General features: G+C 37.5%; 1 protein-coding gene across 1 annotated transcript in view; it reads right to left on the reverse strand.

Annotated features, from left to right (window-relative positions):
• Positions 1-1,567: 1,567 nt before the first annotated feature.
• Positions 1,568-15,244, reverse strand: part of LAMA3 (laminin subunit alpha 3) — a 118,652-nt gene continuing 104,975 nt past the window's right edge. The window contains exons 62-80 of the mRNA XM_032680153.1: positions 14,794-14,945; positions 14,523-14,685; positions 13,898-14,031; positions 13,262-13,409; positions 12,296-12,415; positions 11,246-11,370; positions 10,780-10,900; positions 9,488-9,628; positions 8,604-8,734; positions 7,598-7,732; positions 5,877-6,021; positions 5,423-5,574; positions 4,822-5,011; positions 4,382-4,522; positions 3,409-3,568; positions 3,143-3,270; positions 2,930-3,023; positions 2,473-2,592; positions 1,568-2,280 (exon numbers count right to left, since the gene is read on the reverse strand). Coding sequence (XP_032536044.1) covers positions 2,135-2,280; positions 2,473-2,592; positions 2,930-3,023; positions 3,143-3,270; positions 3,409-3,568; positions 4,382-4,522; positions 4,822-5,011; positions 5,423-5,574; positions 5,877-6,021; positions 7,598-7,732; positions 8,604-8,734; positions 9,488-9,628; positions 10,780-10,900; positions 11,246-11,370; positions 12,296-12,415; positions 13,262-13,409; positions 13,898-14,031; positions 14,523-14,685; positions 14,794-14,945 — 2,646 coding nt within the window. The 3' untranslated portion in view covers positions 1,568-2,134. The remainder of the gene's footprint in view (positions 2,281-2,472; positions 2,593-2,929; positions 3,024-3,142; positions 3,271-3,408; positions 3,569-4,381; positions 4,523-4,821; positions 5,012-5,422; positions 5,575-5,876; positions 6,022-7,597; positions 7,733-8,603; positions 8,735-9,487; positions 9,629-10,779; positions 10,901-11,245; positions 11,371-12,295; positions 12,416-13,261; positions 13,410-13,897; positions 14,032-14,522; positions 14,686-14,793; positions 14,946-15,244) is intronic.

A 15,244-nucleotide genomic window follows, 5' to 3' on the forward strand; every position in this document is an offset into this window, starting at 1 on the left:
AATTCCTTCTTATGCATTAGTATTGTATTGGAACTAACACTTACTGATCATTATATCTTACATTTACTTTAAAGTCTTTATACATTTTTTATTTCTTCTTGTCAGCATTAAAACCTCTTCTGATAAAATAAAATCAGATGGAAGGGAATCGAAATCCAGGACTGGCTCCAGAATGTGATGCAAAAATCTTTGCCATGATTGCTTTTTGTGAGGAGGGAAGGGAAGGAGGAAAGGTTTTTTTTGTGATTAGAGAAAATCTGCTTCAGAGAGCAGAGAGCAGTCTGCAGAAAGGAATCTGATGGGCATGAGATATGGAATGTTACTAGAGAACTGCATGATAAAATTTAACCGTTCTTCCTTTCTCCTTGTGGAAACTTTTAATGTTAACTGAGGCCAGTAAATCAATTGGGTATTTCCACAGTTTTGGTCACATGAGTATTTCAGAATCTACTTCAAAGGCAGGGAGCTTTACAAGGGGAGATGATTCAGTTGTTGCTATTCAAAAAGGTGATTTCCAAACCCCATCACCTTTAGGCCAATGGCTGTCTCAGGAGAATATGTTTCTGCAGAGCATCTCCAGAGAGAGAGAAGGCTCTGCCATTACACGCCAATCCTCTGCTCCCTCAGAGGCCTCAACCCTGGCATGCTTTCACCATTCCTTCCAGAACTAGCTTTACAGCTGAGAAACCTCTGCATGGAGAGAGATTTGCCTGTAAAAGAGTTGCCATAAAAGAGAAAGCAACGTAAGATTTGGTGTGAACAGCTTTCTGAAACTTTTGCTGCCCTGAGAAGCTGCAAAGGACCTGCAAAGCTGCAAAAATTTGAAAAGGGATTAATGACCAAAGCCATAAGGCCGTGTATCAGGCATCTTCTATTTATCCAGCCTGCACCTCATTTCACACACTCTAAGGACACACTGCTGCACCTTGAGCAAGAAGGCAGTTGAAAATAGGAGCATTAGGTGGGAAGGAGGATTTGTTTGCATGCCTGTCAACATCAAGGACCAGCTTTAGAAAAGGTTTTCATTAAAAAAAAAAGAAAAAAAAAGATTGGCATCAGGGCATTGGGGAAAAAAATTAACTATCAAAATGCTGATTCTGAATGACAGTAGAAGAAGCCATGTCAAGTCTGTTCAGTCCAGCCCTCTACTCAGGAGAATAAAGCAAACTGTGTTCTGTGCCCTCCGCTGTGAGTCACAATCAGGTACAAAGTAAAGATCTGAATGTCAAAGAAAACAGTTTTGCTGGTTTAGTCCTGTAATTTATGCTACATAATTGTAGCAGGTGCAGCTGCAATTCTTGATAAACTTGTCTTCATTTTATTAGGGAAAAAAAGTGCCTATGGAAGAGACTTTCTAGCTCTGAAGATTGCAAAAAAATGACTCTCTGAGATTTTTAGATAATCAAATTGAAATAAACAGAGATGAGGGATATCTGCTTATTCAGGCAAACCAGCTTCTTAAAGCTACCAAAACATTTGGACAAAGCCAGCAGGATTTAGAAGACTGTAAAAAACACACAAAACCCCCACCAGGTTGAAAAAAACAAACAAGAAACTGGACGGTTTTAGGAACATTCTGCATTTATTTGGCCCCACAATTCCTACTATTGTAACAAACTCCCAGAGTTTCACTCCTTAAAGTGCTTCAAACTCCATTTATATTATTATTATTACTTTTAACATTAATGTACATTTCTGTATAAACAACAATTCAAAGAGATTTATATTTTTATAAAATTCTTTATATTAATGGATCAAATTTGCTCTCAAGGTGACCAACATTAAGGCAAATTTCCAAAATTAAGGCACTGGAGTAGCTCAAGTTTATGCTGTTATGGATGAGAGCAGAATTTTGCCCGCTAGGGTATATACAATTATGTTTTCTGCAGATATTTCAAAAGGCGCAACAGATTACCTTGGAAATCAATAACATTTAAAAGGGAGTTTATCAAAGCAAATACTTTTCATTTGCTTTGGCACAGTCCACATCCAGAGGATGCATTTGCTCACTGGCTGTTCAGAATAACCAGCCTGATGACTGGTGGTGTTCAGCAAAAAGGGAATTCACACCACCAGACACCATTCACACTTCATCAGACACCACCTGATGTGTGTACATCAACCACAACAGCAGTTACTTTGCTGGGCACCCGTGCAAATTCACTGCACCATGAATCTCTGAAATTCTCCTGGTGGAGACATGTTTGTCATTGATGTTAATGCTCCGAAGGCAGCCAAAAAATGGGTCTTTAACTGGAAGCCACGGAGTGTCCAAATTTGCTACAAAAACCAAGGTAGAAAGACCAAGTTAATAAAATGAAAATTATTTTAAATAACATTAATTGTTGTAAGGCTTTTAAAAGAGGGGGAATGATATAGGACTACATGCATCGATTGGACCTTTGTTTTAGAAAGGAAAAAAGCAGTAGATACACCAAAAAAAAATAATAATAAAAAAATCAATAATATTACCTGGAATTTTGCCAAAGTAGAGTGGCTGATACACACGTCTAGGAGGAGAGGGTCGAAGTCCAGTGGTAGAGCTACTCTCTGTGCCCACCTCTAGCTGCACAGTGTTCTCCTTCTGAGAGACTGCAAAGGAGCAGGTAAATGAGAACTCTTTCTCAACCCTATTAATGAATCAACTAGATATGGCACTATTTTTAAATAGCATCTCTCTTGAAATTTAACTCATAGGAAAAACAGGTTTTAATTCAAAGTCAGGCTGACACATCTAAGTAGTCTGGGGCTTAAGAGAGCCCCCCAAAAAATCTTATGTAAAACCTTGAATTAACACAAGACACTTACATTTTTCTAAAGAGTATTCTCAGAATAAACAGAAGTGAAATGATTGATAAAATCTGGAGCTGCAGTGCTCTCTGCCCACTATCTCTTCAAAGCTTCAGAAGAGCTGGTATGTACAATGTACCTGCAATGGTATGCCACTGTCCATCAGATAGAGGTTTCTTAGGTGTGACTGATGTCTGGAATTCTCCAGCACCACTATTTCCAGCCACAATGACCTGTAAAAAAAGTTATCTTTTAAGCTATTGTCAAAAAGAAAAGGAGCAACACAAAAAGGTCAGAATTCTCCCTGCTGAATGAGGGAAATACAGGTGAAGTGGAAACAGTCTGTACCTACCTTTCCTCCTTCCATGTAAACAGTTAAGTAGTTGTCTTGCTTGCTTCCGGCATGGAGGATTATACCTGTTGAACTCCTTGGTCGAATGGTAAATACAATCCTAAAATCCAAGCCCAACAGCAAATTACCTGTGGACAAATAAACAGTGGGTAGAGGAATGATCATAGGAGGACGGAATTGGAAAATCATATAAAAATAATTTAAATAACCCGTACCATACACACTTCAGACATAATTCCAGATACCGTAATCTCTACACAGCTTACCAATGGTGATATATCCTCCTTCATTAAAGAAATAAATCCCCGTGTCCATTGGAACATCCAGACATGGAAGTACGCCATTTTTTTGCAGAGGTGCATTCATAACTTCTCCATTCACCTTTAAATTCCTCAGGCAACCCTTGAAACTCTTCATTGGTATATTCTGAAAGCATATGTCAAAACATGAATACTAAAGCATTGTGGTAATTTTTTTAGTAATAATACCAAACATTAGTTCTTTTGGACTGTTGGACTATAGAAAGGCAACTGGCACTAAAGACAGCTAAACCCCATCTTAGATGCAGTGAAAAGATATTCAAAAGTCTAAGAAAAGAGCTTAAAACATGAAAGTAACACTTGATTTTGAATTAACATAACTCCTGCTTGTAGAACAGATACGTCCCCAATGATGTGTCAAAAAGACAATGCAAGAGGAACTGTGAAATCCCAAATACCCCCTTCCCTTCCTAAGAGTCTTATATCTGATTTTATAAAATACCCCGGATCATTAATTGTCCCATTTTTAAATAGAAACCACATATATTTCAGATTAAAATCCAGTTCTACATCCATAATTCCTTAATGAGAATTAGCTCAATTTGCTCTTTTGCTTCTCTACAGATTATTGCTTATTCCACTGAGGTAAACATTCTGCTGAAAGATGGTATTTGTGGAATTAAAAATGTGACTTTGGTCTTCTCCATTTTTAAAGAATAAAAATGAAAGCAGTACACGGTTGTCATCAGTGTCTCAGCAACACATGTTGAAAATATGGGTCCAGATGAAGGCTGTGTGAATAGGTGAGGAAAAAGATCTGTAATGGACAACTGCAAACACCAGTCACAGATGGTGCTCACCTGGTGCTTGGAAATACCCCCCAAAGCTCTTCAGCACAGAAATCCTGCATATTAAACACTTTCACATGTAATTAGTGCAGCATGGGGAGTGTGTGTGGGTGGATGTGTCAATTATTTACCTGTTTTTTCAGTGACGGCAGCCCTCCCACGTAGATTGGTGGCTTAATGCTGATGGCAGAATTTGTTGCTAATCTTCTGTGCTGGGCCCTTAGACCATCAACCACAAGGCGGACGTTCTTCCCATCTGTGCTGAAGACCACCTTTCCAGGGTGCAAACATAACAGAATGAAAAACCCAAAGGCCAATGAAAGCCACTGGAGATTTTCTCTGTCTTTAAATTAGACACCACATTGTTGAAATACTTAAACTGAAAATAGCTTGCTGGAACTATTAGTCTCAATAAGCTCTCTCAGAGACCTGTCAACCACATGAACTTTCAGACATAGGAATTAACTTCTGATGACCAAAACTGAGTTTCTAATATCTTAAAAATTCAATAAGCTGTGCCTGCTGAATGCTAGTTGTGCTTTCACCATGGCTCCTGTGCCATACTACTTACAGTGTGCCATTGCCCATCATTGTATTTAATACTAGTTTTGATTTTGATTTGTTTTCCTCCAGAGCCAAGTGAGAAGACAAAACGTCCTTTTGAAATGCGGAGGGCCACATAAGAGCCCTCAGACCTTTCCTCCATGAAGACTATTAATCCTCTTGATGATCGAGTCCGTACATCTACAGAACAATGTAACCTGTAGTGGAAAGTAAGCATATTGAAGTACAGGTCTATTTTGTTAGTTGTCGTATTCTCTCTGTTCTCCAGAAAAATGTTAGTGAAATCCCCATTTGTGAAATGCAGAATGGCATTTGGGTGGGTGAAATCATGGCATTCTACACTGCCTGCATTTCTGAATGTGAATGAAACTTGACATATTCAGGCTTAGGAATTGGCATCAACATGTACTGTAATTGTCTACTACATCCCATTCAATCTACTCAGTTTAGGTAAATGTTTGCATAGAAAGAAAAAAGCCTGAACCTTTAGAAGCACTCTTTTGTTATGGCCCAAGACATAAGCAAAAAGAAAATCCCAACACTTGGCACTCAGGTTCTAGCAGCTTTGACAATTCAAGTATTAGGAGAACTGAGAACATTTGTATTACCTGTCTGTAGATAACAGTGGAGAAAACATGTAGGATATGAAACTGTTGGGGATGCTTCCAAGGAGATATGCTTCACTGCTGACATATAACTGAGCTGGTATTGTGTTGCTTTGCATGTTAGCAGCTTTCAAATAATCAAGGTATTTTTCATTCTGTTCGTGTAAGACAGAATTGAAACATTTACTATGCATGCATATTAATAGAAACATTTCAATCAACACATTTAAGAGTTCCCACCTGAGGCAGTCAACAGCCTTCTCTGAATGACAGAAAAGCTGTTGTCATTCTGGATAGGTGTGGGTTTAGCATGAAACTCCAAAACAGTAAGAACTTTCTTCCGATGTAAGATGGAAGGAAAATAAGAACATCCAAATCTCAGTTCCGCAAATGATGGCTGTGTAGACGAAGCCCTGGCAGCAATATGGAGTAAAGATGACAGTAACAATAAGCATACCTTGAGCATCTTAAACCCGAGAGGATTTTCAGATTCCTTCAGCAGCATTGGTTCAAGGTTCTCCTGTTTGTGGCAAGCTCCAAGGGATACACGAGACTTGCCAGTATAACTCACAAGATTTTGAACCTCAGGGAGCTGACCTGTCCTGTTGTGATGAAAGCAGAAAGTGTTGTGAGGCAGCATTCCTTTTTGTTAGCGTAATCAATAATATATTGTAAAACTATCTACAAAATAGATTTCCCAGTGATTCAATGTTAAAGTACTGATTTTTATTTTTCAAAGAAAAACGTATGTTCTATGTTGTAAAAACTCTTCATATTTGCCATGGTTCTGCCCATTTCTTTTTGGCTGTGGAAAAATTCCAGTGTTTTTATTCTCATATTTTCTAAATAAAGTATTTTTTGGTAAAAGCTATCAATTTAAAAAAAACAAACAAACTTTGCCATTGAAAAAAAGAGAAAAAAATTACAGTGTCCTTATTAAATAAGATTCTGGATCAGTCTATAAAACTCTGCTGGTCAATTATTCAAAACCAACAGCAGATCAAGAAAAAATGGCAACATCAGGTTCTGCTCAGTCCATGATTCACTCATTTTTAAATAAGATGTTCTAATGAGTTTTGTCAAGGGGCAAAAGCCCATCACAGCTTGATATGCAGCTTTAGTATTAGATCCAAATTATCAGAAAGACTGTCAAAACCAATTTCCCATGTGTATAAAGAATAATATTAAGTAATAGTATAATTTTCTAAGTTGTACACAGCATCTCTAATCAGTAAATTACAAAACACTTTACAACAAGAAAAGGCAATGAAGTTCCTTGTCCCTGATTTTCTATGAGAAAAGCAATAGAATTGAGGGTAAAACCTGAACTCCTTCGATGCTGGTTGTTCTCTATTCACTCAATCAGACTAGCTACAATATTAATTGTCCATCTATTTTTTTACTAAAAACAATTTTCCAAGTTTGTTCTCTGATGGAGAGGTTAATATGCAGGTTACTTCGTTGTCTTGCAGTGCTTTAAATGAATTTGAGCAACCCAGTCAGGTGGAAGGTGCCTCTGCCTGTTGCAGGGGTTATGGAACCAGATGATCTTTAAAGGTCCCTTCCAAGCCAAACCATTTTTTTTAAACTCTACACATGTATAAATACTCAGCAAAACTTAGCTAACACTAAAGCCCACTGGGACATCACTTATGCGTCAAGGAAAGCTTTTCTTCTAGAAATATATTTATGCATATTTTTTTCTTCTTAATTTTGCCTATAAGATGTCTCTAATAACCAGGCAAACACATGAAGAAAAGAGACAAACTAAATCAGGCACATGATTTCTATACATATGCTCTCACTTGTTTGTGTAACTGTTTTGGTTCTGTCAGCAGCTTTGCTCCTTTCATTACCCGGCTCCCTGGGGAGCCATAACAATACAATCTGGCAGATCTTTTTGGATACTTTTTGGGACATTTCCAATTCACTATGCAGACTACTAAACAGTAGTAGTCTAAATTTCGGACTAAAATTCCTTTACATCTGAACAGCAGATTAATTACAACTTGATATCATGTATAATATAACTGAATATTTGAGGGCACCAAAGCTATGAATTCATGAAAGCTTCACACATACAGAAGAAAAGCATTTTAGCAAAAAGTGATTTTAATATAATCGAAGAAGAAGAACAGGATAAAATGCATGAAACAAAATTCTTTCTAGGCCAAATACCTTTTTATAAAGATGTTTGAGATACAACCTTCAAAACTATCTCCACCAAATTTTATAGGTCTGTTTGACTCCTGGGATGCCCTGGGAGAGTCAACTAATTCTGATTTTGACTCATCATCAACCAGCAGACGTACTCTGAAACAAAGTGAATCCAAATAAGCATGAAATATAAAGAAATAGTTATGACACAAAAGGAAATATATATAAAAAAGAACCATTTGACAGATGTGTTTTCTTGTTACATTTTAATTACGCTAGAGCTTCATTAGCTTAATTCTAGGATTTTTTTCAGGATGTGCTCACTGACTGCAGTGAAACTGCTCTGCTTTTCCATACCAGATACTGCGCAAGAGTTGAAGCTCATACTTCAGTCCTACAGTGAAATCCTGGTCCAGTTGAAATTCCTGAAAAAACTGTCATTGACATCTATGGAACAGGATTCAATTCTTTGTGTCTAAATGGTGCACTTGACCTGTGAGCAATAGCTACTACAGACTATCAAGTTATAATCACCCAAAGTTATAGCCAACCATTTACAACTTTCCACTTCAACTAACACTTCTGTAATTTCATGTGTTCCACAGAAATCAATATAATTTAGGAGCTTTTCAGTAAATTGTCTCTTCTGATATCTGTGTAGAAGACCACTGATGAAAAAACAGACACAATATTTGCTTCCTCCCCAGTCATTTAACGACCTATATTACAGTGGTAAAGGTTATGGGAAGAGGAAGAGCTCCAAAGCCTCCAAAGCTCCAGCTAGACAAGCAGTCAAAACTCACACAACCTATAAAAGACATGCATAATGGGGTACAGCTGTAACAGCTGTCCATACAGGTACCAAATGTACCTTTACAGACCGAAAATCTCCTTTTCCTTCATTATTAAAGTATTCTTTCCTAGCAGACGCCATATTTAGCTATTTATCTAAAGAACAAGTCCCACAGAATTTGAATCTTCTTTCTCCAACCACAGCATATAGAATCAGATAAAGAACTGGACTCACGTGCTGTCTGTTTTTATTACTGTCACATAATGCAGTGACCCATCCTCGTATTTCTTTTCCAGTTTGATTTCCTTCTCTCGCATCTTTGCAATTACAGAGCCAGGTCTCAAAAAGATGGTAAGAACATCAGGCTATAAAAGAATCCCACAAAATCATCAGCCAAATGCAAGAGCCTTTAGTTCTTGCTTCTGCCATTAATGCAGTTCTCAGTGGTTGCTTGTAAGAAGCAAATTTTCCTACACTAAATCTGCATTTCTCAGTCATCCAGTATGAGATGTCATGCCAAGTTCTGCACAGTTAGCACAGTTTCTGTTTTAAAATACTTCTGCACTCTGAGTACCAAACAATTAGTTAAAATACTTGTTTATTTTTACAAAAAGCAGAGGAGTCAGTTCTCCCCTTCTCAAATGCCTGGTTTGCATTCATTTCTTAACATCTCCAGCCAGCAAGAATGCGGTTCTGCTTGAACCTCCCTGCTTTCTGAGGAATCATAGCCAAAATCAATTGCTTCTCTGCGTATTCGATCATGATAACCTTTCTATGTGGGCAGAATGCCTATTTTTCCTGAGAAAATTTCCAGCCAACTGTATCCAGCAACAGTTTTCTTACTGGGATGGTGGTGTTAGGTGCACAAGCTAGTCTCAAGTTCAAAGGCTCAAGTTCAAAACTCAGTTACTGACCAAACTACTTGCTGGCTGAGTGAAGAAATTGCCAGGATGAGTTTGTCTGGCTTATGACACCCAAGATGCCATGCTCAAAAGATGATTATAATAGCCATTTCTTGCCTTAAATACAGGAATATACATGAGACTTAGAACAGAAACTGACAAGACTGATTCAGAGATAAAACCAATCACATACGCAAAGCTGAACAAGTTTCATACCCGTAGATTGTAATTTAAGAGTGTTCCAGTCGAAGACATGGTCTGAAAGCCAAAGCCAACTTGGAAATCGTTGGGATATGGGAAACCTGTTGCACTCAGGCTCAGAGTTCCCTCTGTGGAGAAAGCTGCAGATCTGACAAGCTGAAAGAGAGAAAATAATGTTTTCAGTGATTTTCCTCTTAATCAGAGGAAATGGAAACATGAGACAACAGCTGCCCCACTGAACATAATTGTGACCGACTCCAGTCAAAACCAAGCACAAGGCAAAACAACAAGCACCACTATTTCAGTACAGAACACACTGACTGAATTGGTTTTACCAGCATTAACTATGATCTGAGAAATTCTAAAGCACGCCGAGTATAATGAACTGTTCATCTCTAGCTACTCTGGCTTTGAAAGTTTTCACACTTGGGGACACAAAAGTGAGTGGCTATGGAGCTGTGTAGATGAGCTACATAACTGAAACTGTGTGAGTCATAAGACAGAATATACCTATGCCTTCTGAAACAAGACAAGTTTTAATACTTGAGAAGTTGCACAGATACGAAGAATGAAGGTCAGATCCTCTGCACTGGAAAATAGCCTGCAAAGAAATTGCTCTGTGAAAGGTTTAGATGCCAAGAAGGGAAAGCAAACAAGCACAAACTTACAGTGCAAGCCCACAGTAAAAAAGAGCAAATGAGATAATGCACCATGTAAGCGGCAATAAGGAGAAGCAGAAGGATAGTTTTCATCTCTCCATGCAGCATTGGTTAAGCCAGCACTGAAATGTCACATTGTCCCATTTCAAAAAGAATGGGGCAAAACTCAAGGGTGCACAGAAAATAATTACAAAACAATCAGATGAGTGGAGCAATAGCCTTACAATGAGAGACTTCAGCAGAAATAGTCAGCTAAGATCTTCCAAGAAAAAAGGTTGGGAGGTCATTTAATTAGGAATCATATACACCTTGATGAGAGAGAAGATCCAGAATAGTATTAAGTAACTAAGTATTCCAGCCTAATCAATAACAGCAACTAGAAGCCAACAAGCTTACATGGTAAATATGAATTCCTAATTGTACACAGTATTAAATAAGAGGGTGGACTATATGCTGGAGCAAGCTATCACAGTAGGGATGGTGTCTCATTTCTTCTGTATCTTCATACCCAGCCCACGTTCTTTTATTGCAGTCACATGTTAACCAAATAAAATTTTTGACTTAATTAAAACATAATGGTCCAGGATTTACAGGAAAACCAGACTGTGTGAACTTGAGGAGAAGTTTTTAAGGAACTTTTTTAATTACCTTCCAGTCATCTGAACATTTCTTGCTGACACCAAAAGTCTCATCAAAAATAACAGATGCAGTGGTTGGGTTTTTCACATTTTTCATGCAGCCCCGGAATGGAGGTGTGGATATATTAAAACTGGTTTCAGGGAGTGGAAGGAAAAAGAGTTCAGTAGCCTAGTATTTCAAAGTACACACCAATATAGTAGCCTATAAATGCTGACAGTATAAGAAATAGAAAGACAACACAAGAGCAACCTTTCTTGCGTACACATACTTCATGCTGATCAAACCCAATCTTCAGGATACACTCCAACAAAGATCGCACCCTTAGCCAAAAATCACAGATGATGATCATGTATTACACATTTCTTCTTTTTATGTCACATAAGATACCTGACTGAGTGTGTAAGAAATTGTTTAAGGACAGAGTTTAGATGGAGTTTCTGTACAAAGCCTGTGCATTACAGTCTTTTTTACTCACCGTTCCCGTAAAAAAGGTGGAATTCCACCTAGGTAGTACTCAGTGAAATTGAAGACATGTATGTTGGCGTTAATACCAGGTCCAACATAAACAATATTCCTTTTTCGGTCAAACACCAAATTAATCTGAAATACGTGAATCATGAGAATTACTTCACTTGGTAGAAACAAAAATAATTTAGCAGAATAAAAGTACTCCCATGGAGCAGGACTCAGTGGTGGTCCCCCCCCTCCCCCCGTTTACTAGTGATTAAATGCAGGATAACTGCAGTAGTTCAAAAGTACTTTGCAAAATTTGGGTATTTAGCCAAAGCAAATGCCTAAGGAAAACGTCTTACTATCTAAATACAAGGCGAGGTTTTATTTTCCTCAGAAAGACTGCCCTAAAATCTCATCTAAGATTCAAGTATTTTTATCTTCTGTTTGCAGCTGAAGATTCAGAAGCTGCTGTCTGATACAAGGACTAAGTCAGTCAGTTGGCTGGAGGTAACTTGACCCAGTAGGGCATAAAAGTTCCTTCCAGTAGACCCTGCAACTTACACTGTTTAGTTGGAAATATATTAAGGTGAAAAGGGAGAATAATTCAACATGGAAATCGAAGGTTTTTAACAATGTCTTTACGATTTCACTAAGGTAGTGCTACGAAACAGCTGGACTGAAGCTAAGGAGACAAGCAACAACAAACAGACTACAAAAGAGTAATCCCTATAAAGATCAGTCCACCCAGAAGAAATAAACCCTTAGGTGGTGAAAACACTAATCTAAGTATTAAACTAATGTCAATAATTGCAATGTACACAGTCCTCTTTATGTAAAGTATTTCTCTGACAAAGTTCTTTTCTTTGGTGGTTTTACTGTTAAAATTGAACTTATTCACAGTAAAGCATGACAAGAGAAAGATTAATTTTCATATGTCCAAACTAATCCCTAGTGACTAGATTTCCTCATAGAAAAAGAAAACTCCACAACTAAACATTACAACAGGATATTTAGTTTCACTTAATCTGTATTTTTACAAATAATGATCACTCGATTCTTTAAAATTACATACTTGTTTATACGTTCCATCATTTACAGTTGCATTGGTTTCTATTTCTTTTGGAGGTTCAGAGTCAACTTTGTATCTAAAAACTCTATGACCATTTTTAATTAGTGCACTGATGAACTGATCCTGCAATATAAAGAACACCAACACAATTAAACTGCCACAATTTCATATATATTTCACTGTCGTGAATAATTTTAATGAAGCTATCTAGTTTCTTCAAGAAAGCTTTTTGGGGAAATGGTAACACAAAGCAGACTAAATCTTACACTAATCAACCATAATTACTTTAAACTATTATAAACAGATCTGGTATCAGCTCCAGGTATTCTCCAAATCTCTAAAGGACTTCAGGTCATTTCAAGATGTCTACTGAAATAGAAAATTATCCACAACATGTCACAGTGATTGCCATATGCCTACGACATTACTAGATAAGTAGCATCACTGCCTTTTTGAGCACCTTTACAGGTGTAAGTCACCAAGTCACTTTCAATATTTTTCCTTCCTCTGTTTCCACACACATCTTAGATTTGGAAAGAATGCACTGCCAGTATTGTAGGATTTCAGTATTCCAACATAGGTTTGATTTCAATTACATTCCTCCTTTCCTGCCCCCAGTTCTGAATTCTCTGCATGGCCTAATGGAAGAGCTATTGGGAATGATTTTTTTTCTCAGCTTTGACAAAGTGAATATTCAGTAGCCATTGTGGAATCATAGAATATCTCAGGTTGGAAGGGACCCATAAGGATGATCAAGTCCAACTCCCTGTTCCTTGCATAACTACCAAAAACTAAACCATATGACATTAAACATACAGCAGAATCTACTAATTTTTTGCATAGAAAAAAATATCACACTTTTAAGACATTTCCTTACAATTACTACTAAATCTAACATGTTCTTGAATAAGCAAGATTTTTAAAGATGTTCTCTGACCACAAAACAGACAGAAGCATTCCACACATTACCTCATGTGCTGCAAAAAACACAATGCCTTCATCTGCAGTAGTCTGAATTGTCTGCTCGTACCGTACTCGGTCAGCATTTCCTTCTTTTGCTGTGACACGGGCATAACCAGTGCCCTCAAAATAGCTTTGGTCAGTCTCTTCCTTATACCTGTAATAATTCAATGTCACAGGTGTGAATATATGAGAGCAAAAACTACTACCACATGGACTTACTGCTGTTGTAGTTTTAAAAAAGCTTAAGTTAAAGCATTTGGTATAGGGCCAAATTCTGATCAAGCCCAAGCAGAGAGAAAACCTTCCACCGCCTTCTATCAGACTCACATCTGGTCTTTAGAGAGGAAATCATTAGTGACTTTTTTGAACTTAATGTAATATTTAGTTTATAAAGGAGCTGAACCCATTAGTCCACAAACTGTGTCTGGATTTTATAACACCTAACTTTAAACAGACTGCGACTGCCATAAATGTGAATTGTGCCATCACTAAGAATTTTCTCTAAGAAATGTAATAATGACCAAGAGTTAGAAAAAAAATCACCTGTTTAGCTACAGTGGTTATTCGTCTGAATGAGAAAAGACAAGAATTCATAATGATAAAATCACAGAACTGTGCAACACTTCTATGTTTGGATCATACCTTCTGCAGGGTTGCACTTCAGTGGTATTGAGATTAAATGTCCTCTTGAAGTTGTAAAGGCTGATAATATGCTCATTTAGGCTGTCTAATTCAATGCAGCCTTCATAATTAGGATAGTCAAGATTAGGTGGAGGCTGCAAAATAGTGTCATCAAAAACATTCCATCAACATCAGCTGATAAAATTTTACATTGACATCTAACTGCTAAGACTTACTGCAAATATTAAGACACAGAATATGACATTCTAAATATATATTAAAAATATTATATACTGGTATATAATCTCCAAACCATCTGATACCACCCTAGGAATACTGCAGCTCAATTAATAGTGGAGTCACATGGATGGATTGGGAACAGTACTTAGCAGGGCTGGACAGGTTTCATGCTTTACTCAGGTTTCATGCAAGTGAAAGATCATTATGGTCTCTGCTTTGAGTTTTGCATGCTACAAGCCAGGCAGCTTCTGTAGGAAGTGGCATCTCCTTGCATCCCATCTATTCCTACTGCCATGGATAAACTTTTATACATGCTTTGAAAGACTGCTAGTTCCAATCTTTACTTGTAAGAACAACAGAATAATTAACAGAAAATCTCTTTAAAACACTAAGAAACTCTTTGTACCCTAAAATCTGCAGGATATCCTCCAACATAAAAGACAACAGTGCTGGGATCAAGGTTTAGGAGAGTGTCACTGCCTCCACTGCTTGCACTCTTAGGGCTTTCCTGCTCTGGAAAAATTGATGTTGCTGCTCTGATGTAATTCAGCTTTGCATACTGGTAAATCCTAAAACCAAAACAGAGAGGAAGAATATCACATCACGCTGAAAAAAAACCCCACACCACGTTCTTAGCAGGTTTTTGAGGAGGTTGTTGTGCACTGTGGATCTTATACCTTTCAAACTTAACTTGATCCATAACAGCTTCCTCAGTTTCGCTTTGAGTCACCAATGACTCCACTCTTATTTCTCCATCACCACCTCCCAGGTTATAGACGCAGGTAAGGTGACCGTCTTTCACAGCCATACCAATATAGTCCTTGGAGGCCTAAAAATAGCAAAGCAAATAATAATTAATAAATGATTAATGTTAATGAAGGTAAAGTACAGCAGCACTTCCTCAGAGACATCATCATACTGTGCATGAGTCATAAGAAATCCACCCTCCTAATGATGAGAATTAAGTTTATCAGTTCTGGGAAGAAAAAAAGGTAATCTTATATGCTGCACTGATTCAATGAATATAGTTACAAATTAATGTGTCGCTTTTTATTTTTGTAATCACAGTAGCTAAAATAATTTTCACATTTGTAAAATCTCCCAGATAAAGCCATGAAAACATGACAC

Source organism: Chiroxiphia lanceolata, chromosome 1, assembly GCF_009829145.1.
Source record: "Chiroxiphia lanceolata isolate bChiLan1 chromosome 1, bChiLan1.pri, whole genome shotgun sequence".
In the NCBI taxonomy this organism is placed as follows: Eukaryota; Metazoa; Chordata; class Aves; order Passeriformes; family Pipridae; genus Chiroxiphia; species Chiroxiphia lanceolata.